Genomic DNA, 23810 nt, shown 5'->3' with positions numbered 1-23810 from the left:
ATAGATGCTAGTTTAAGTTGGTTTAATTAGAATAGGCACATCTTCAGAGTCGTCAGTGTTGGATAATGCAGGCATACAACTTTTATTCTATCTGGGTTTATTAGTCAATAAGTTCATGTTATCTCTGTTACAAAATCTGTCAGCAAGAAAAATAGGATGATAGCTAACTTTGTTTAATGTCTCATGAAATTTTCAGGAGTAATCTAAATATGGTTGTTAAGAACAAGTGAATTAAATAGATGTAAGTGGAATGAAAGTTTATAAATGAACTTTTCAACAGTGAAGTTTTATAAGATATGTGTACTTTAAAATAGCTTCCAAAATCTTTCTGGTAACTTGAAACCTTAAAATTTGCTAAGTTAGATGGTGGACATTTATGGAATATCTACATCATTTCCAAATAAGATAAAATACTGAAACCTTGATTAGCGAACATAGGTTTATCTACTTTTGGCTTCATATTACAGAGAAAGTAAACATATTTGTATCTGCTGGTAAACATCTCTAGTGCCACACTGGAAAATTGTATTATGAAGAAGTATTTGCTTCTAGAAATTATGAAATGTATTCATAAATTTGCCAATCTACAGAATGTTTGTATGTAACAGACAGTTCATAATTGTTTAGTTTTCACTAGAAATTAGGGTTCCAAGAGTTGGGAATTCTAATTAACATATGTAATTAAAACTACTAGAAATAGGGAAACATCTCTGTACACGAGGAAAGATGTGTTCTTGGTTAAGGCCACATATGTGGTATGAAGATGCATTTTCATTAAAGGAAAGAGAGTAATTTTGTCCTAATGTATAACTGGTTGTTTCAGAACAGGAAAGAGAAGAATAAGGACAAATTAAATGCATATAGAAAGTTGGGAAGTGAGAGAGAGGGAACCTTGTATAATTAGACTAACTAAAATGGAATGAATTTATTATAAGGGTTTAAAGATGAGCTTTACTATCAATAGTGTACTTATGTAAAACTAAAACTTAATTTTCTTTCATCTGATAAAAGGGCAAAGTTTTCTTGGACTATTGGTCTGCTCCTCATAAAAGATTGTGAGAGGATTTTACCTTTTAAGTAATCTGCCTAGAACACAAAGTTTTTGTGTTTTACTAAAATAATTTTCTGTGCTTCATGTTATCTTTATCATCAAGGTATTTGATTACTTAAGAAAAGCGGAGTCTTCTCAATATTGAGAGTGAGGTTTTGCTTACAACTGTGTAATCTTCTGTATTTATCTTAAAAATATTTTGTTGCTTTGGTTAAATAGGTAGTTAAGTATTGTTTCATAATGATCTGTGATCTTATTTTGTCGTGTCCAAAACTTTTGATATTTTTAACAAACTTCTGAGAAGCAAATTCTAAATGAAGTCTTTTTGACCTTGAACTAACTTGGGATATTCCAGAGGGTCCCTGGAACATCTCAAGATTTGTTCTCTCTCCTTGTAAAAAGAGATATTAAACCAACTAGGCTTTTGTTATATTACATGGGAAACATTGGCAAGATAAGTGATACTAAACTTTGTTTAGGTTATATTTGTGTGGATACATATTATTAATATATGTGTTCCACAAATTGTATGAAATTCCTGGAAATCTGATATGTCCTGCTATAATGTTATCACTTGTAATTCTAGTTATCTTAAAATGTACGTCAGAGAAATAACCAAATTTCCTCGCCAATTGCATTATAATGAATTCTTAATCAGATCTTTAACCAGGGCCATTTTTAAGTCTTTTTTCATTTACAGACGTTATTGTTTTGCTTTTGCAAAACCGTTTCCCAAAGCCCTGCAAACCGAATGTGAACAACTTCCTATCAGATTCAGGGAGATACCACAATCGCTCGTGGTTAGACAACCTTTGTACCCGCTGCTGTGCAGGCCACTCAGAAAGTTAATCTGAACACCTGATGACATCGGAGACATACAAACTGCAAAGGATGTTTCAACCCTCACATCTAGAAATCTTCCAACAGGCTGCCCTCAGGACTCAGACTGGGTTTATAATTTGTTCCAACCATTAACTTTGTTTTCCTTTTGTTTCCATAGAAATGCCTCTTATTAAATACCTGATTGCTCACGCCATCTAAGCATAACTTTGGGAGCCCACCTGCAGCACCAGCTCCTGAAATGAGACACCGCTGTTTAACTGAACTGACTTATTCTCAAGACTAAAAGATGGGTTCAATGAAATAATAGAGCAATCTATCAACTCAGCTCTGCACTGTGAAACTTTTCTGTGAAGTTTCAAAGGCAGGACTGAGGGGAACAGAATATGCCACCCCTTAAATACGCCTCTTTAGCATAAGGATTATTTTGAGCTGATAATTATTAAGAAACAGCAGACACAGGAAAAGTGCTGAAAACTTTTCAGAGAAGTTACCCTTTTGTGAGGGAAATTTACCTTTAGAAAAGAAATCTCCATTTCTAAGGCTGTCTCCCTCTCTGTGCTAGGAAGAGAAGGATGACTCTAAATCACAAGAAAGTCTTATCAATGGAGAAGGTGTCCAACTTACATCTATATGACAACCTTACCCTTGTTTACTGTACTTTTCCTGGTAACCTCCCAAGACTGGCCTTCCTCACTCCAAATGTCTCTCTTGTGTCTTTAGCTGAAGATGATATTTAAGGTGGTAGCTTGGGCCATTTTGGAGAGTTACTCAGTTTTTCTGGGTCTCTCCCATGTATACAGGAGGTATACATGTTATTAAACTTCTATACAGGTTTTTCTCCTGTTAATCTGTCTTTTATTAAAGGAGTGGTCTCACCCAAGAACCTAGAAGGGTAGAAGGAAAATTATTTTTCCTCCCCTACAAGGATATTTAGAAAGTTTGCGTTATTAACTATTAAAGTCAAAGCATTTTTCTTTTTAGGAAGGAGCAGAATCATCAGTCAACCATGAGCTTAAAGAAACACAACATAATCCAATGCTAATGGCAGAAGGGTATATTCTTAGCCGCCTCAGAAAGGCACAGAATACATGGTTCAGACAGCAAATCCCTGGTGCCCATCAGAACTTTGCCAGGGGCTACATTACATTTGTTAAACAATTTGGGCTCCTAGCCATTCCATAATTTTATAAGACCTGGTCATATACCTTGTAATATATATATATATACACACATACACACACACACTTTTTTTACCAGTGCAACATATATGCTATCTAGAGTCCATTTACTTTATATTAGCTTTGGTTTCACGGTGATCAAACTGTGGCAAAACTAAATTAGACGTACTGATATAGTCATTAATTTGGCTTAGAAAGTGAACCAAAAAAAGAACCAACTTTAAAAGAATCTTTGGTGGCATGTTAAAGGCATTATACTTTAGCATGAAAAGAAAGAAACACTCAAAAAATGTCTCTAAATTGCAAGATTTAATAAAAAGCTTCAAACCCATTAACTTTCTTTAAAATAGAAGTCACCCAGATTAATCCTAGAGGTCTCAAGTCATGATCTATAAGTTAACAGACTCCTCTGTTACGTGATTTTTTAATGGCTATTATTAAACACACGAATTTTTTTAAAAAAAACAGTAAATCACAATGGCTTTGTAAAATATCAAATTCAAAAATTACATAAAATCTTACAGCCAAAAGTCAAGAGAAGAAATATAAAAACAATTTGGGAATAAAGACTTGGAAAAATTTTTGCTAAACTCAAATATCTTAGAAGCTCCATTACCCATCTCTGTCCGTGTGGCCTGCATGATGGACATGGTGCCACCCACTGGGCTGGGTGGATGATGTCAGTAGCACTTGCAAACAGAACACAAAGAGCTTACAAATCCTGTCTTCTGGTATGGGCGAGGAGTGGACAGCGGCTTTTAAACTAGGTTGAATTCCCTCAGGTTTAGCTGTAGAATTGTGTCTTTCACGGCAGCAAACACAAACCGGATATTCTCTGTGTCTGTAGCACACGTGAAATGCGAATAGATGACTTTCTCTTTGTCAGGATTCTGATCTTGATAAAGCTTCAGGATAAAGTCTCTGGCAGCTTTGACATCCTGCTTTGGTCCTAGTCAAGAGTGCAGTTAGAGGAATAAAGAAGAAAGATACCAACTCACCACCAGGTCCTCTCAAAAATCGTTTTCAATGGACTCTCGTTCTTATTTGGCATCCTTCTTTGGGCTATCTCATTTCTAGAGAATCGTTTATCTGGGGCATTATTTTTATTATATTTCATTATGAACCCGTAAAAGTATTTTAAAGTGTCCACTAGTACCTAAAAATTGTATTTTAAGGAGATTTGTTGGAAAATAGTGACGCGATTTAATTTTCTGATTTAGACCACTTTTGAAGAGATGTAATCCTTATTAACTCAGGCAGACAGAAGTGGGCTAGGAGACGGAAAAGGAAGAATGTGGGAACTAACACTCTTAGGTGCCCAAGTCTGATTTTCAAGTTTGAGGGCTCTATACCACATCGCAAGTACGGATAATAAAAGGAAAAAGGAGAGTGCCAAAACACTACTCCTCCGAATGTCAAACCTAGTAATATTTGAGACCTCTTGTACCAGAAATAATTAGCAACGGGCATAAACTCTCCTGCCTTGGACAGGTCATGTAATAAAGAACTTCAGAGTCTTTATTACAGTGGTAACAGGGCTGCGACAATTTAACCGACACACACAAAGTGCCAGGTGCTCTGACGGGCGCTAGGAATGCAAAGACAAGTCGGGCACAGTCTCTGCCCTCAGGAGCCGACTGAGGAGAGGGCTGAGCCAGCAGACACTGAACAGCCAGTGTGAGGAAGGCCGAGAGGGAGCAAGGTGAGCCCAGGCTGCCAAGGGGGGCACGCCTACTGCAGATGGGGTGGGGTGAGGGGCAGCAGGACTGCCCCCAGGGAGAGGTGCCTGAGCTAGGTCTTGGAGAACAAAGTAGAGTTGGCAAAAGGAGTTGGCAAATACATTCTGGGCACTGGGAGAGGCAGAGGTGGAGGTGCTGAGGCGAAGACACACGCTGATGCAACTGGAGCTTCCATTCAAAGGTGGGGAATGGTCAGAACGTCTGTCAGAGGCAGATGAAGGAGGCCCCTGTGAGCGTGTTAAGGACTCTGGACTAATGCCAGGGAGGTCCACAAGATGGACACTGACTTACCTGTGTATTCTGGAAAATAGCTAATTAGATGAGAGTACATGATTTTCTCTTCCAAAAGATCCTTCTTGTTTAAGAACAAAATCACAGATGAGTTCAGAAACCAGGGGTAGGTGATAATGGTTTTGAATAAGGCTTTGCTCTCTTCCATGCGGTTCTAAGTGAGAAACAAGGGACTGCGGGTTAACGAGAAAGAAAAGCGACACTTTGGAAACAACATGCTAAATAGCTGTTTGCATCCATCTGTGCTCCTCTCACCCAGCTGCAGTCTCTGGGTCACTGTCCTTGCTGAAGCTGGTGAGCACGTGGGGCCCCTCCAGACACCGGGCCTTCTGCTTCTATTTCCCCCCATCCCACCCTCTCATTACTCACCCCCTGCTGGGTCTCCTCTCCTGAAGCACCCCATCTCTTCTCTAGCCCCAGCTAACACACAAGGATATAAGAAAGGCTTTTGTGCAATCTGGAACAAGAAGGTTCAGCCTCATATTTGACCAAAGTTTTGTGCACATAATTATTGGGATTACCAAGTATGGGAGATTCACAGCTTTGGACCTGAGACACCCACTTTAATTGGGTGTGGGCTCCAAGACTGTACGTCAGGAGTCATAGGACAATGAGAGGAAGGCAGACTCTTCCAGTAGGGCCAGCACCCTTAGGAATGCTGGACGCTGGCCGGGAAGGGAACTAACCCTACTGAGCACCCACTCTGATCCTTTATGTGCATGTACTACAGGTGAGCTCTGCAAGGGGAACAGCGCCCCCTGTTGTGTGATGAGCACAGTATTGTTCACAAAATTTAAATACTTTCCGAAGCCCATGTAATAGTAGGATTTGGCGGAAATTAGGTAGAAAGACAGTAATAATTTATGAACATTAGACATTGGCAAGAAAATATTAAATGTTCTTAATTTATGGAGAGCCGATAGGGCTCATACAAATCTTATCTGGTGACAATAATTGTTCTATATGGCATTCTGCTCTCTCAAGTATTTCTAAGAGGAAAGAAACCAGAACGTCCCTCTAGGGAGGAAGGAAGTCAGACTGAAAAACGTCAAAGCTCAGTGCTCCCGCTCCGGAGAGACGTGCCGTAAACCTCCATTTCCTACAACTCCCAGACACCCAGGCTCACCCTCCTGCTCAGGACATTTTAGGGGATTAAAATCTGGAATTTATTACCAGAGAGATAACCCCTCACTTGTTTTGAAAGCTTCTTTAAAATTTATTATGCTCTTATCAATAATGATCTCCAAGAAAAAAACAACTCCTAGACAGCATAGACACTGGATGCAGCATATCTACAACCGGGAGGGAAAAGTCTGAGTGGCAACCGCTTAATTTTTCTCCAGGTACCTTGCGATCTTGTTTAATTTCTAAGCACCTCGGGCTGAGGTCCTGTCCCTCGCACACCTGACTGATCTTCTGAGTTCCCTGGGAAACGTCATAAGTAATTCCCAAGACAAATTTGGAGCTAACCTTTCATATTGATAACTGGATGCCTTTGCTTTTTAAAAAAATTTCTCCACTGGAAGAGCTGGGCAGCAGCCAAGATTTCTATTCTTCTTTGCACAATGACACTAGTAAATGGGTTAATCCTTCACTAATTAGCTAATGTAACTGTGCTCCTCAGAGAAAAGCCTGCTCTCAAGAAACACAAGACATAATTTGTTCATAGTTATTGCCTAATCCTGGACAGAGTTCTTTATTGATTTACTTCCATGCCCTAGGAGTAAGAGACATTTGTAAAAGGTCAAGAGGTTTTGTACAAGGGTAGGGGAAAGGACAATGAAAGACCATGGTATCCCACAGAAAATACCACCCCCTCTCACAGGGACGTGACCGTGCTGGTTCTCTCCCCTTCCCAGGCAGACCCAGCTCATGGAGTCCCACCCCCCCCCAGTGCTCTGGCAACTCTGCAGTGGACACAGAATGCCTCACTGGGTGGGTCAGTCCCAGCTGCCCTGAGGGAGTCCCTTCCAGGCGAAGTGAAGGGCAGATGCCATCCCAGGAGGCCCCAGGACAGCTCCAAGCACCTGCAACCACTCCCCATGCCAACCCAGCTAGGGACCTAATTGGGGAGCACCATGGGCCATGGAGGTTGGGAAGCCTATTCTCAGATAAAGTTTATTAGAAACAGCTCAACTTTGGCTACACATTAGCATCCTTGGGGGGCTTGAAAAAGATACCTCCAACTCAAACCCAGGAAATAGGAGTCTCTACTGTGGTGTCCAAAAGATGGTATTTTTTCAAAAATTCCCCAGGGGATTCCAATATGCAGCTAAGGCTGAGACCCAATGCTTTTGAGTGGCTCCACCCTTGGCAGCACGTTAGATTAGAGCCCCATGCTCAGGCCACACCCACCACCAATTAAATCAGAATCTCAGGTTGGACCCAGGTGCCAGGTTTTTTTTTTTAAGGTCCTCAGGGAATTCCTATCTGCATCCAAACTTAAGAACCAGATTTCCAGGCCAGTGATTCTCAAACTTTCATGTGGATTTGAATTACCTGGGATCGCGTTAAAAGACAGATTCTGATTTTTTTGGTCTGGCTTGATTCAATAGGTATGAATTTCTCAAAAGCAATCAAGTAAAGCCTGTGCTGCTAGTCTAAGGACTTTGAGTAGCAAGACAATTTAACCTAAGGAATAGAGGAATAGTACCAAAGCTGGCTGGCTTCTCGCAAACTGCGGAAATAGATCTGTCTTCCTCAGCTAACCAAACTCCCCACCCGGCATACCTCATTGTCACACTCAGCTAGGACCTGGTCATATTCACTCAGAGCAACCAAAAAAATAATGGAGGTGACACTCTCAAAGCAGTGAATCCATTTCCGTCTTTCAGATCGCTGGCCACCAACATCCACCATCCTGTTCAATAGAAACACAGATCTCAAAGGTTGGAACACATGACTCTTTGGGGAAAAAGGACGTGAATTCATTATACCATGGATATCAGCACTCCTTAGGGTCCTCGATAATTTTTAAGAGTAAAAAGATGTCCTAAGATTAAAATGTTTGAGCACCACTGCTTTAGGCAATGCGGAATCACAGGATGTTTGCTAGCAAAGGAGCAACAGAATGTAAGTGATGTTACTGAAGACGGATGCAGAGGTCACCTGGGTGAAGCCTGCCTGGGGACACTGGATAGGTAGCTGCTGCTGTAGTCCAGGCAGAAAGCACAAGCATCCACTTGGGTGTTGTGAGAGCACTGCAGAGTGCCAGGACACCAGACACAAAAGGGGCGGAACGGCAGGCAGTCTCCCAGGTCCACTCAGCTTTCTTCAGGCCCCTGCCCCTTCCTGTTTTCATAGCTCCTCTAATTTATCCACAAATCCTTTCAGCGTGAGGTAGACGCCACCTCTCCTTCCCGAGAAAGACCAGCAGTGCCCTCTTCCAATGTGGAAATCAAAGCCTTTATCCGTGTCTTTGGGAAGGATTTCAGGGAATCATAGCCCAAGAGTCAATCACAAGCTCGAATGCTCCAGGGCTCAGGCAGTTTGTGGAAATGAGTCTAGAGGGTTGCTCTAAAATCGAAAAGCATGCGTTGTGAGAGTGCCAGGGCCCTGCCTAAAGCGGCGGCTGCTACACAGCTGCAGCCAACTGCTGCTGGACAAAAACGCAGGTTCACCACGACCACATGCTCCAACTTTCCGAGAGAAACTAGATATCATATGCTTTAAGTGAAATACCCCCATTTTTAAATGTTGACTCCAAAGTTTTTTAAAACACCAAGTAAGCTGAAGAGAATACATCTGTGGACCAGATACACGTTTTGGAAGCTGCAAGCACCATTAATTCTGAAAAGGTTTAGAGAAATTCTTGGGCACACAGCACAGAGGATGTGCTCACAAAGATGCAGACTTTCGAGGGGCTCGACCAGAGGGCTCCCCCAATGCAACAACGCTCTAGATGCACTGAGATGTGACCAAGTTTACAGACAGGACCTGGACGTGGCAGGACCGCACTTGTGTCGTCTCAACTAGAGAAGCACGTGTAATAAATATTAGGAGGAACAAGGGAGCTGATGGATAGAAAAGTACTTGGAAATTTGCAGTGCTCTGCATTGCACAAAACCATAGGATTATTTGTTTTTTTGCCATAATTAAATGCATGGAACATCTACTTAAGCCATCCTAAAAGTATTTTCTATATTTGCACATGGAAATTCATACATTTTTACACAGCTGTAAATAATTTATGTATATTATCTTATATAATTTTTAATACACATTTTTGTATTGATTCTTAGTTTTCTTTTTTTAAGGATAAATCTCGAAGAAGGGAATGAAAGGGAAGAGAAATATTATTCAACTTTAGGGAAAAGACCACAGTATATTCAATCTGTGGGTTACAAAAATATACGTCTGTGTGTGTGTGTATTTTACACATAAGAATCATTCCAGACATGAGGGAGGAAACCCTTATTCTCTAAGGGGAATAAAAGATGAGTTCCTCTGCATTCTAGGACTTGAGACCTACTACAATTCTAAATACTCTGTGATGAAGAGGGCCATATTGCCCTAAGAGATATAACTTCTATTAGGAATAACATATTTAAGAATCCATTTGGGGACTTGCAAGCCCAGACAGGCAAATTCTTCATGGAACATGCTGGGGAGACATGCATACCGAAAGATGATGTTTTCCAAGTCAAATGGATACTCAATGATGCCAGTTGTGGGCACTCGGACACGAAGCACATCTTGCTGCGTTGGCACGAATGACGGCATGGCGATCCGGTCAATGTCAGTCAGGTAACTGTGATATTAGAGAACAAGGCACTGAGACTCATTTTAGAGAAGGGAAAAATGTCCATCTCACTCCAAAGAAGTCACCCCGACTCACACAACCCCCACTCAGATTCATGGATTCCATTAGTGACTCTCTTGAGAGCTAATGCTCCGGCCCTCCTATGAGAACATGGAGCAGAGCCTTCTGGGAAATCGGCAGGTCACTCCATCTCTTCCTCCTGGCTCTAAGCTGGACCACAATCTGACGTCTCATCTGTCCTCCTCCCTCCAAAGGCCCTTCTCCCTCCCACGCTCACCCTCATCCAAGAACACTATAGAATGTAGATGCTGATCTCAAACGCTTTGCTCAATAAATTAGTTTCTAAGAAAATATAAAGGCATAAAACAGGCCAACAGGAAGTTCCTTCAAAATAACAAGAAAGAGTTTTCTGTTACCCTGGGAAATTAAACATCCCTAAAATAACCCAAAACTTAGCTTGGATTATTTTTGGCCATATGTTAAAGCCCTAAGATTAAAGGATATCACTTTTTCTATGGTAAAATGAGAGGACACTTAAAAAAAAAAAAAAGTATGTCATTTATAAAGGGCATTTTTGAGTAAAATAACTGTAACCCAAGCCCTGGCCAACAACAGAGTGGGTGATTCTGAGCACTCCCTCCAGACTGAGGTTGGGCCTGCCTTCTCCCCACACAAGCAGAGGCGGCCTAGGTCTGCCTGGGGCTGAGCAGGAGGCATGAAGGGGAGCCAAGAGGTAACAGGCAAACCCTACTCATTGTGCAGCCCTCAGCACAGGAAGCAATCCACTGGGGCACCTTCTGCAACCCCCCACCTATGCCTCGTCCATGATCCCAGGGCTTATCACCGTGACTTCCATGTCTGTGATTTTTTCATTTATCCATGTCTCATTCCACCAGCCTGGATGTTCCTTGAGGGCAAAGAGCACTGGTTGTACCTGCAGCCCTTACCACAGTGCCTGGCCCATTTTTGTGAATTGGATGCCTGTCCAAATAAGCAGACAGCCCTAGCAGAGTGGACGACAACCACTGACTTGGACCGCGGAAGTGCACTAGCGCCTCGAGTCTCGCCAGTTGCAAAGGCAGGCAACCGTCTGGATCTAGGAGTGCCATGATCTCTGTGGCAGCTCTGTCCACCACTTAGCCACTCCACACCCCTCTCAATGGACTTGCCCCAGTGTTCAGGGCTCCCTTGAATTCTGTAGCAGTTCCAGGGGGTCTTTGCCAAGTGGATCTACATCAAGAACCCCAGCCAATCCCAGGGCCTTCACAGAAGCAAATGACACTAGACTGTGTCAGGGGAGGGTCAGGGGTGCCTTGGCCCACTCGGAGCTGTCCCTGGCTCCACAGCTGTCAAAGGCAGTCTGCCCTCCTCTTTGGGACTCTGCCTTCCTTCCTCCTGGCTCTTTTCTGTGCTGATCCAACCCCTCATCGGGCTCCTTTTATTTCCTTTTCCTGTTTTGCTGCTCTTTTGCACCTAAATTTTCCTGTACTCAGATTGGTTGTGCCAATGTGGATTAATGACATTAAGCAGCCTGGGACAAATGCCAAAGGGAGACCACCAAAACTGAGGAGGTAAGACTGCAGTTTCCTTTCCCGCCCACTGCCTTGTCCAGACGATGGGGGTGAGCCACCCACCCACGCCAGCTCAGAGGGCGAGGGCAGCCCCTGAAGGAAAGGGCAGGCATCTCGGGAAAGGACTGGGGGGCGCTCAGAGGATGGAAGGAGATGTGGGGCAAAGGGGGAGGAGCTGAGCTGCAGAACCAGGAATCATCACCTCTTTGAGAAGGAACAAGATCAGTGACGTAGGCCATGGGAGGCATTACCTCAGGAACTTTTCTGAAGAAGATGAAATTCTGTAATCTCTCTGGGTTGGTTTGCATGCTGGACCATCTACTTCCTTTTACCTTCAGGGATTAATGATTTAAAACTAGAGCTTTATGGATCCAAAATATAGTGTGTAGGCCTTCGCAGGAAGTCAATAAACAAAGGGCTCCAAGACTGAGCTTCCTGCCTACGCTGGGCCCGCAGAGCCTGTCTTACCCACTAGAGGGCAGCACCAGACCAGCCACGACGGGCCTGTTACACCGCCGGTCTCAACTGATTGCCAATTTTAGGGCAACTGGACCTGCTGTCTAGTGATCAGGAAACCAGAAGGCAGAGAGATATGAAGAGGAAGAAAGTAGAAGCAAGAAGCAGATCAGATCATTGCAGCACCCTAAATGAGATCGATCCCACCACGGGAACCCCACATTTGATTTAGCCTTTCATTGAAAAGGACAGAGACTTAGAACACAGCAAGGACAGGTAGGTGTGGGCAGGGAGAGAGATCTGGGGATCCACAGGGGGTTTGAAAGTTTCAGGAGGTGGTGAGAGACACACCAAGAAGTCAGAGGGGGATACAGAACGGGAGGGAGGGAGTGTGGCCCTGGAGCGCCCACATCTTAGCAAGCAGCTCATTTCTCCCTAGTGAGAAGCTCCTCTGAAGTGTGGCCCTGCCTCCCTGAAAGCTGGTTGGGCAGCCATGCCCGGGGCTCTGTACTCACTATTTGGCAGAGTCTGACAGCTGGTATTCCCTTCTCCTGTCGTAACACTCCTGGATTCCTGGGTCCTGCCACAGCTGCTTGATGGCCTCTACCTGGTCCCTGGAGAGTGCAGAGACCTTGTCCACTTCCACTTCTCTGATTAGCTGGGCATTTTCCTACTCAAAGGAAAGAGAACCTTTCATTAGGCAAAGGAAAGGAAGCTAACCCATTGGTGACTTGGGGACAAGACTTGCCCTGGTCTGTGGGTCATGGAAGATGTCCCCATGTGCTGGGGTGTGGGAGGTGCCCTTCAGAAGGACTGCTCACAGCCAAGCCACTCAGCTGCAGCCATGTTGAGTGGCGATGATGTGGTTGCTTAGCTCAGTGGAGAGAGCCACAGAGAGCCCGAGATCTGCGGCTTTTGGTCCCAGCAGTCATTCAACACCCAGTCATGAACAGAGATGGAATGATCGATCATCATCATACTAACGAACTTTACTTCCTCATTAAGGTGCTACTCATTTGAATATCTGCATAGCCAATAGAGCAATTGAAAAATAATGATTATTACTGTTAATGTCATGCCAAGGGTGGGGTGATGGAAGTGGGTCCACGCTGGTGCAGGCAATAAGGGAGTGCACTATCTTCAGAGAACTGAAAAATAACGCCTCCACCAACTAACCACCAGTCTTTCTTTCTCTTTCCTTGATTGTTTTTTTAAAAAAATTTTAATAGACTATTGTTTAGAGCAATTTTAGGTTCACAGCAAAACTGGGAGGAAAGTACAGAGAGTTCTCATACATCTGCTTTTCATTATCATGCGTCACTGATAAAACTCTTTCCCACTGGGAGAACCACTCCCCTTGCAAACCCCCTCCCCCAGGCCACTGATTGCTCTAATGGTATATTTATGATTACCATCATTATTAAATAGTTATTGGTCTCATATTATTGCTCTATTATTATAGTAATTGTTAAAAGCATTATTGCTGTAATTATTACTATTAGAGGAGTTACCATTTATTGCTCACTTACTATGTGCCAAGGGCGCTACATGCATTATCTCATTTAATCAATGGAAGGCCAGCACAAGGCCAGAAATCCTTCCAGACCTTGGCAAAGGAAAATGATAAGGTTGGCCCGCATCCATAACACGTCATGTGTTGGCCCTGGACACTCAGCATCCCGTCCTTGGCTGCAAGCTGCAGCAGACAAGAGAATCCTGCGGAGAGAGACAGGAGCCCAGCCGGCCCGTTCTTCGCTCTCCCATCTTGCTGGCATCTCACAGCAATTACATCATGCCGAGCTGGCTATTCACTGGCAGCTGTGAGTCAGCAAAGCATCCGTTTGGCGGCTGTGATCTCCTTGAGTGTATATGGTACCCCCTGAAACGTTGCTCTTATCTTGCATCATTCATCCTCATTAATAGTCCAACAGGAAGCGGGAGTAGAGGGAGATCTCATAGATTCACTTGGCAAGGGGCAAAATGGAGGGCTGTGATGAAATCAACATGACTTTGCCCCACATCCATCAAGAGGGGACATAAACTAGCCCCCAGATGTAGAAGATCCCGGGTGTAGAGTCTCAAACAAGGTCTCGCCGGATGGGTTAGTGGGAAGTGCCCTAGACGGGGAATCAGGACCCTGAACTCCAAGTAGCACAGCTGGGGCTTTTAAGGACCCCAACAAGTAACCTGTCTTGCTGTCCTCATTTGTAAAAGGAGCCAGTGATTTTCAGGGGGACCTGATTTATAAACTGTAAAGTATCACCCAAAGGTAAATAGAGTTAGCCTTATAATTAAAGGAGATGCCTAATCAATATTTCTTGTTTGCACAAACAGGACACGTTGATAGCCCTTAACCCATGACTCCTAATCCCAGCCACTGGCACATTTTGCATCATCTGCCCCATTCTCAGCCAGAGGGAATGGCGCATGGAGAAGCTGGACAGTGTCTGTGTGGAGCAGAAGGGCTCGCTCCCACTTCCTCTCCTCCTCTCGCCACTCTCCCCCAAATAGGACCAGAGGGTTTCTGGTCACCCTGGGCTTACCTCTCCCCTCTAAATTTAAAGTCTCTGTTTTCCTCTTTGTCTTCATGACAAGTCAGAAAATGCCACAAGGGCAGGGCCAAGGTCTTATCTGTCCTTATATCCCAGAACCTAGTGCAGTGCCTGGCACATAACAGGTGTCCTCTATTGATGTAGGCGCCCCATAAACATTTGTGGCACACATAAAAATGTATCTATCTGACAGACAGAAAGTCACAGCAAAAGAACGCCAGGGCAGGATGACAGAAGCCTGTGCTGGTCAGGTGGGAGCACAGAGGAGTTAGAAGATGGAATGTCCCTCGGAGGAGGAAATGCTCGGCGACTCTTGGCCAGTTTGTCTTCCCCACTCTGCCCCTGGTGGCAGGCAGCATCTTTGCTGTTTGGGTGCACACCCCTTATGCTGCTCTGCTAAATTTAACTACTACATTCAGCTTGACGGCTGAGAGGGAGCACTGTGTGAATCATCAGGAATGGTACAAATATTTCTACCTCTCCTCACAAACGCAAGGTAGGGTTGTACTTCACGGTGAACGCAATGCAAGTGGAAGCAACATTTGAGTGAGTAATTTACCACAATCCCTTTCATCTGCCAAGGAGATTGTCACGAGACAAGATGGAACCTCTATCAGGCAGGCTTCCTAAGCGACTACAATAAGCAGAGAGCCCCTGACACAACACATTGCACAAGCAGCACGAGTGAGAAATCAACTCTTTTATGTTAAGTAAGCTGAACTTTGGGGGCAGTTCATTACTGCAGCATAACCTACTCTAGCCTAACTGATACACGCTGCAATAGATAAACCCAGCACTGGGCTCTTCCAGGGGACAGAGAGAAAAAGTAGATCCCGGTGAGATAACAAAGAGGAATGCAGGCTTCTGCATAGGCTCCTGAGGCATGGAAGCTCCTGGGGGAAAAAACAGACCTGAGCTTTCAGGCAACCAGGGGAGCGCTGCCAGGAGAGAATGACGTGGTCTGTTAGCTAAGTGAGGGGAGTTTAGCGGCAATCTGCCTTGAAAGGAGAGAACTGGGGCTTCTTAGAAACCCAATGGTGGGAGCTGGGTTTGGAACAGACTGAACTCAAGGGACCCAGAAGAATTCCAAGTTCAGAGGTCTCCTCTCTGTCACTGGCTCCCCCTGGTTGACTCTCCCACCTGTCAAGATCTTTTTTTCTAACTTCCTATTTTGAAATAATTTAAGACTTACAAAAAGGTAGGGAACATGGTGCAAAGAGTTCCTCTGTGCCTTTCAAGATTGCCCAAATGTTAACAATCTCCTGCCTTGCTTTACCGTTCATCCCCTCCCCCTCCGTGAGTGTGCGTACACACTCGCACGCATACCAACTCACACATACACTTTTTTTCCAGAACTTTGTGAGTGGATGCAGACACGATGCCTCTTTATCTCTAAAGACTTCAGTGTGATTTCCTAAAAACAAGAATATTCGAATATATAATCACAGTATAATCCTCAAAATCAGGAAATTAACATTGACACAATATTGTAATCTAATCTTCAGACCTTACCCAAAGGTTGTCAATTATCACATTAATGTCCTTTATCTGATCCAGAAGCCAAACTAGGATCACATATTGCATTTAGTGTCCATCTATCTGGAGACTAGGTTTATCCATTTAGCAGGAGGTTCTTCAGTCAGAGAAGGCGGTTTTTGTCACCTGATCAGGAGTGGCCTGACGAGGGTTTGTTCTTGGCCCTAGAGAATGTTCCAGAGGCAAATATTCAGGAAGGGCAGGGAGGAATGAGGAAGAAACTGACCTGTTTTTTAAATACACTTTGTTTAAATATAAGATAAATGACTTTTGTACACAGTTAACGATGTCTCTGTGTTACAAAAAGTGGAGTTTTGTGCATATTTCCCTCTGGCTTGGGTAAATCGTTTCATACACAGGAGTGCAGGCATTTTTATGGGTATGATTAAACTTCTTCTACAGTGACACCCTCTAAGAGCAGGGGGCCCCTTGTACAATGTGGGAGAAGTTTTGTGTCATGTAAGATAGGCTTCTCCATCTCCTGCAGAGAGGAGGAAAAGTCGGAACAGGATCGTCAGGTTTCGGGAAGTGCTATGACTTGGGTAGAGGACATGCTGAGTCTGAGGCGGCCGACATCTAAGTGGAGACGTCCAGGAAGCAGTTGAACAAAATGGGTCTGTAGTTCATAGGCAAGTCCTAGGCTAGAGAAGCATATTGAATTGAAATCATCTAGCACATTCATTTCACTGAAAAGAAAGAAAAGTCATAAAGAAGTAAGTATTCCAGGAGCAAACTCAGCAGAGAGGGAAACATGACCAGTTTCTCAAACGCTGAGCTCATATCTGCCTTCTCCTCTTTTCCTTTCTCAAACAAAATCACTGTTTTCTCGGCTCTGAAGGAGGAACATGGAAAACAGATGTCCTACATGTGTGTTGCCCTCAGAAATTCCCAGGGTGACAGTGTGAGGAGCAGCTTGTGAAGTGGTGTCTCGCTGACTTCACACATGGCCCCATGGCTGCCTGGTGACAGTCCCTCTTGAGCCCAGCACGTCCCTCTGGCTGGAACCCAGAGCCCAGTGGGCAGCCCAGTTTTCCACCAGATCCCCTGCAGGGGAGCCCCCTACATCGTTACCGCCCAGGCATGCAGGGCCCAGAGTTTTCCCTCCAAGACTGACTTTCTCACTGACCAGGGGGTTCTTCCCCTCACCAGGGAACCAGAGTTCTGGCTAAGCATTTTCATTAAAATTTATATTCATTAATGTATTCTAGATGATACAACCTAACAATATGTCATGTCTATTGTCATATGTAGTACCTATGAATCTCACAAACTTTGTAAAAACAGGTGAGATTAAAATAAAATATATGATTAAAAATGAAAGTTTCCTGGAGCTGGCCTGGTGGCATAGTGGTTAACTTCACATGCTCCACTTCAGCGGCCTGGAGTTCGTGGGTTTGGATTCCGGGCACAGACCTGCACACCACCCGTCACGCCATGCTGTGATGGCGTCCCACATACAAACTGGAGGAAGATTGGCACAGATGTCAGTTCAGGGACAATCTTCCTCACAAAAAAGAAAGAAAAGTTTCCTGTAACATAGTATTTCCGACTTTTGCACCATCACCCCTACTTGCTTTAACATCTACATCAAGATCCAGAATTACGCTACCTATTCTATTAAACAAAAATTATGAAGTAAAGTTTCAGTGCTCCATAACCAACAGCTTTTAAAGCATCTTATACAATATATTATAAAGAAAGTGCCAGTCAACTATGCTAGAGAAAGGAGTTTTTCCTATAGGAAATAAACAAGGAACTCCTGCTTCTGGTAAAGGAAGACTAGGAAATTGGGATCAACTCTTCCACTAAGGACAGCTAGAAATGGTGGACAAAATATTTTCAAAAATATGGATGAAAATATCAGAAAACTAATGAAATAGTAAATAATTACTGGGCTAGAGTACAAGGAAAGATGCCATCCAAGGATTTGAACCCAGCATTTGGGAAGCCTTTCTCCCTGCTTATTCTGGAAACGGCAGTTGCAAGATGGGGCAGTTGCCAGGTTGAACAGCTCTTTTTCAATATCATGGGGCTAGGATGACAGAGATTGAAGTTTAAGGGTTAGCAGGAGCAAAAGACCCTTGGAAGCCCATTGGCTCTGAGTTAGGATCCCAAAGGGTAGCCCTTTGGGGTTGCAACTCAGCTTGGAATCATCACAATCTCAGAAACTGAGTATCCCCAGACACCTGGCAAAATAAAAGGAAATTCCTTTTTGGAGTTTGGAAGAAAACACCTTTCTCACCCTCAGATTTTCTTTTCAGATGTGTCCAGCCCACCAAGAAAAATAACCAAGCATAAGAAGATAAGACAACTTCAAAAAAATGTGACATGGAAAAAGATAGGCCGTGCAAAACACTAACCAAAGAAGCAGGAGGCTCTCTAGAAATGTAAAAGTAGACTTTAGGGCTGGTTTGCCAATAATACTGCAATAAAGCTGAAAAAAGTAGACGTTAAGGTTAACAGCTTACCTAGAGATAGAGAGGGATATTTCAAATGACGAAAAGGTTCAGAAAGAAATAACAGTTCTAAGGTTCTATGCAGCTAATAACATAGGCTCAAAATATATAGAGCAAAATTTCTTAGATCTAAATAATGAAGTAGACAAATCTCTATTTTACAGGAAATTGTAATACACCTCTCTAACTGACAGAATAAACAAAAAATTCAGCAAAGATGATTCAAACATCATGATGAGCAAATTTGAGCTTAGGAGCATATGTAGAACCCTGTACTCAAAATAACTGTAGAACTTTTTCAAGCACACCTAGAATATTTACAAAAATGATGATTGAAATTAAGATTTCACATAAAAATTTGGTTTTCCAGCTTCTTTTGATCAATTTCCAGCTTCTTTAGTAACTCTTGGCTCCAGCAGAGACACATTTTCCACGGGCCACCATCGCCACCAGCCCACCCCACGCACTGTGCAGGTATTTGAATATTTAACCATTGGTCTAAAGCTACCTAAATTTCTCCTTGTAGGAAGGCAATTTCCCACCACACTCAGAATGGAAAGTAAGCTTTTCTAACCCAATTCAAGATTGGAAGAAATGTTTATTTCTCCTCCAATCTTTGTCCTCCTCTTTCTCCTCATCTTTTCTCCAATGAAAATAAATAACACAATTCACTGGCCACAAAGTGTTGGCATGAAAGGCCTAGTTACTTTATCTTTTCCTGTCAGTCAAAACTTCAGTGGGTTTCACAAAAAAAGGCTCTTTCTAAAGGCTCCTGGGATAAAGTACTTTGGCAGAAGCATCTACAGCTACAATGAGTGTTAATAATGTAATTGAGTGAGAGATCGAATCTGCGGCCTTGTATTGTGTCAACTTGGCTAAGCTGTAATGACGTTTCCCAGAACTCCCTTCCCTGTATGGTTCTGGGTTAGGGTTGGCCACAAGAGAAATCTGAAAGAGATTTTGGGGATCAGAGGCAAAACAATGCCATCACGCTCCGAAGGTCAGAGCTCTGCTTCAGCTACATGCACTGCGGCTAACCTCCTGGGCAACCTCATCGGCTCAGGACAGCAGCTGGGCTCCCAGTGGCCTCAGCCCCGCCCCCCCTCCTCAGATCTTCTTCAGCTTCTCTAAGTCCTGAGGCAGCTTCTCATGTCCTGGGGTGGACACATATGCAGGTCCATGGCAAAGGATGCCAGCTTCTACAAGTCACCTGCATTATCAACACAGAAGTGGTGAGAGACAGACGCAGGTTCCACTGTGTCCCCATGGGGTCTGTTTTGCCTTCATGGGTTCTGGTTTGTCTTTGTAGGTTCCAGTTTGTCTTTGGTCTACCTGCTTCACATCCAGCTTTTCTCCCCGACTGCCAGCCCTGCTGACCAACCACCAGATGTACAGAGGCAACAGCCTTCCAACACCCCCTTCACAGCTCCAACAGTTACACACAGTGCAATCCTTGCAACAAATCCATTATCCAGATCACTCTGAGTGACTCTAATTTCCTGATCAAATCCAAATTGATACACAGAATCTTACACTCTGGACCATTCAATTCTATTTAGTGGCAAAATCCTCTATAACTTTAGGTCCAGATGGTGGTAGCAGCTTAGGCCTCAGTTGGAGTGACCTAAATGTCCCAAATTCAGCTGGGCACTGGCAGCCAGACTCCATCATCCTTCAGTGCACAGGATCGCACCCCAGCTCCATGTTAGATCCAGGACTGACACCTGGCCATATAAACAGGACCGAGGCCCGGCCCTTGAGGATTTCAGAATTACATGCTTTTGGTGGGAACTGCATCAGACCTACACACAAATGCTATGGGATCGAAGAAAGGAAGAGATTTCAATTGAGGAGGAGTGAGGGGATTTCCCACCAGAGGTGGCCTGATGTTTGTAAGGAGAAGGGGGATGTGTCCTCCTCCTTCCTGCATTCATGAATGTGGATTCCTGACTGTGCTTGCCAAAGATGGCACTGCGAAAGAGCAGGGGCCAGGTCAGCCCTTTGCTCTATCACTTTTCACATAACATTCCTTCCCCTGAGATGCTCTGGAAAGCACTTGAACCCCGTCAGGTCCCAGGGTAACTGAATATATTTAAGGTGCAATTTACCAACAGCATCTGGTAGCACCCACTCTGCAACCCCCTAAAAAGGAATGAGTATATTTAGCCAACGGAAGTTGCCTCTCAGAAAATCATTTGTTTGGGGCCAGTCTAACTGAATGTGGCCATAGGCCATACACTATGGTCATGTTATGTAGCTAGATGGGATTTTCTGTCCTTGTCACCATCTTCTTCCTCTCCTTCCCCTTTTTGTAGGTTTTTAGCACATCACAATTGTGTTATGAGAGACAATTCAAATCAGCAAGAGGAAGATCTGTCTTTTTTGTGCCTGTGCCGTCTGCAGAATCCGCTGGGAGGATTGACAGGGTCTATGCCAGGACCCACCCAGGTCCTCCCTAGATAAAGCCAGGAATGACTGTGAACAGGGCCCTGATGCTGGGAAGGCCACGACCTACAGGGAAAGGCAGGGGGCAGAAAAAGGAGAGAGACCAGAGATGCGAGGCTTTGGGGGGAAGGGGGGACTCCCAGATGAAAAGACACCCCTCCCCAACCCTCCCGCACCCCTCTCACAGGGAAAGCAATAAATGCTTTTTTCCCCCTGTTGGCTTCCTGTAGCATCACAATCAGCTGTAAGAAATCCTGTTCTCCCTTTCATACCGGATTGTGTCTGCAGCCCTTCCAGACAATGAGGCATAACTCAAGGCTCACCACCACCAAAAGCACTGGCGAGGTCTCAATTCGAGAACAAGTTGGTTCCAAAGACTTATTTGTAAGGTCGGTTGTTAGGAAACTCAAAGTGTTTTCCCATTAAGACAGGGACTGCTATGGGTCCACCAAATCCTGTTTTATTTTCCTACTGGGCTCACAGGTCACGCTATTTTTCCCGGCCTCCCTTGCAGTCGCATAACTGAGTTTTGAGCGATGAATTTGGGCTGCAGTAATGCACATCACTACCAGGCCTGGCTTTGAAGACCTCCCATGCGATCCTCCTCCACTCTTTCTTTCCCTATTTTGCAGCTGAAAAGAGAGGATGATGAGGGCCAAGAGGAGGGGAGTTTCGAGGTGGAAGGAACCTGGATCCCTGAACGACTGTGTGGAGCAAAGCCCATGACTCACATCGGACTGAGGTGGATGTGACTGAGAAATAAATGCTTGTTTTGTGAAGCCACTGGGGTTTTGGTGTTGGTTTATTATAGAAGCTATCACACTTTACTTTATATACCCACAGACAGAAAGAAACTATCTTAGGATGGGGAGGTCCTAGGCAAGCTCGAAGAAACCCATTTTACTCAGCACGGAGATGACCACTGTACTCAGGGCCACATGCTGGGTGCAAGGGTTAGTTTGGTTCATGCATAATTTTTTAAAAAGCTACCTATCTCTGGTCCCATTTCTGCTATCCCCCACCCTACCTCCCGGTGGCTCTCTCCTCAAGGCCCAAGTTTCTCAGACCCAAACTGCAGTCCCACTTCCTGTACACAGACTTTCCAGAAGATGTGGGCACCAAAACCTCCTAATTTCCTTTCCTTCCTATTAAAAACCAGAGGTTTGCCAGACGGGAGGCTGTTAGACCTGGAGAACAGCTCTGAGCTTCTAATTTTCCATTTCTTTCCTTTACCCACATCTGAACTCAAATATGCCATTATTAGAGAGGACAGACTAACGACTCCCAAATTTCAGTGTCTAAACAACACACACAGGTTCACTTTACACTCCTTCCTAGGCAATCTGCCTCAAGGGTGAGGGTGGGGAGGACTCTGCTCCTCTGCTCTGGACCCAGGCTCCTTCCATCAGTGGCTCCGCCAACTCCCAGGGCCCTCAAGTCCTGCACCAGATTACAGTCGGCCCTCAGTATCCGCAGATTCAACCAACCACGGATTGAAAGGCCTATAATGGCTGAATCTGTACTGAACACGTACAGACCCTTTTTTCTTGTCATTTCCCCCCCAAAATACAGTATAACAACTATTTACATTGTATTAGGTATTATAAGTAATCTAGAGATGACTGAAAGTATATGGGAGAATGCGTGTAGGTTATATACAAATGCTATGCCATTTTATATAAGGGACTTGAGCATCCACAAATTTGGCTATACCCAGGGGTTGCTGGAACCAATCCCCCACAAATATAGAGGGACGACTGTATTTGCACCCAATTAGCAGGCGAGGGAAGAGAGCATGGAGCAGCAGGCTGGACATTTTACAGGCCAGGTCTGAACGCAGTAGGCTTCCCGTTAGGACACACAGTTCATTGACCAAAGTAGTCGCAAGGTGCCACCTGGCTGCAAAGGAGGCTGGGAGACATGGTCTTCCTACGCTCAGGTGGAAAGTGACACGGAATTGAGTCAACACACAGCTTTGTCTCTGCTACTTGCAGACTCTCATTGTCTCTTCTCTTCACCACAATGACCTCCAAGGTTTGTCTGGTGCCTGTGTGTGCTTTCACACAGGTCAGGGTAAACTACAGCCATGGGCCAAGTCCAGCTCATGGTGTGTTTCTGTAAATGAAGTTCTACTGGAACACAGCCAGCCCTGCCACACTGCTGACTGATTTCACAACTGCAACGGCAGCGTCAAGTTGTCGTGACACAGCCTGCGTGGTCCACAAAGCCTAAAACACTCAATCTCTGACCCTTTTCAGGAAATGTTCCCCGAGCCCTGATGGATAATTTCTAATTAAATGTGTCCCAAGTGGAGCATGGCTGTAACCGTAACTCCCTTGCTCACTGAATAGTGGGCACGTAATTATGAGGATGACACTCTGCCAGGCACTGCGCTAGGTACCAGATTACAGCTACAAAAAAGCACTGTCTTTATGCTCAAGTTTCCAGTCTTTATGGGAATGATGGCAACAGGTATATAGGGTGTGGAAAAACAACCCTCCAAAAAATGTATTCAATGAGTATAAAAAACAAGAGAATTCCACCCAAGTAAATTTCCCCAACTCTTCAGAATTGTCAAAGGGCAATGCCCAGAACTCATCTGGATTGTGGACCTGCCCAGAGACTGGAAGCACATACTAAAATTAAACAAAAACACCACCCAGTGGAAAAAGCTGGAACGGCTTCTGATTCAGACTCCTTTTCACAAGCTTTAGAGAATGTTCCTATTTCTTTTGTTCCTTCATTATTTCCTTAAGCAGGCCATTCTATGAGTCCTCGTTTCCAAAGGTGTAATATTACATTGTTTGTTTTCATAAAGTCCATGCTGTGTCAACTAGCCCAGGACCAAGACCAGACATTTCCAGAGACCCTGAAACCCAAGACAAGCCGGCTGGCCCTGGAGTAGTTGGAAGGTCCCCACCTTCTCCCTA

The 23810-nt window shown here is 44.3% G+C and overlaps 1 protein-coding gene across 1 annotated transcript in view; it reads right to left on the bottom strand.

Moving 5' to 3' along the window:
- Positions 1–3362: 3362 nt before the first annotated feature.
- Positions 3363–23810, bottom strand: part of GNA14 (G protein subunit alpha 14) — a 162241-nt gene continuing 141793 nt past the window's right edge. The window contains exons 3-7 of the mRNA XM_023627177.2: positions 12407–12561; positions 9724–9852; positions 7833–7962; positions 5103–5256; positions 3363–4021 (exon numbers count right to left, since the gene is read on the bottom strand). Coding sequence (XP_023482945.1) covers positions 3831–4021; positions 5103–5256; positions 7833–7962; positions 9724–9852; positions 12407–12561 — 759 coding nt within the window. The 3' untranslated portion in view covers positions 3363–3830. The remainder of the gene's footprint in view (positions 4022–5102; positions 5257–7832; positions 7963–9723; positions 9853–12406; positions 12562–23810) is intronic.

Source organism: Equus caballus, chromosome 23 (genome assembly GCF_041296265.1).
Source record: "Equus caballus isolate H_3958 breed thoroughbred chromosome 23, TB-T2T, whole genome shotgun sequence".
Lineage (NCBI taxonomy): Eukaryota > Metazoa > Chordata > Mammalia > Perissodactyla > Equidae > Equus > Equus caballus.
The sequence above is the reverse complement of the archived record's forward strand: the minus strand, read 5'-3'. Positions and strand labels throughout refer to the sequence as shown.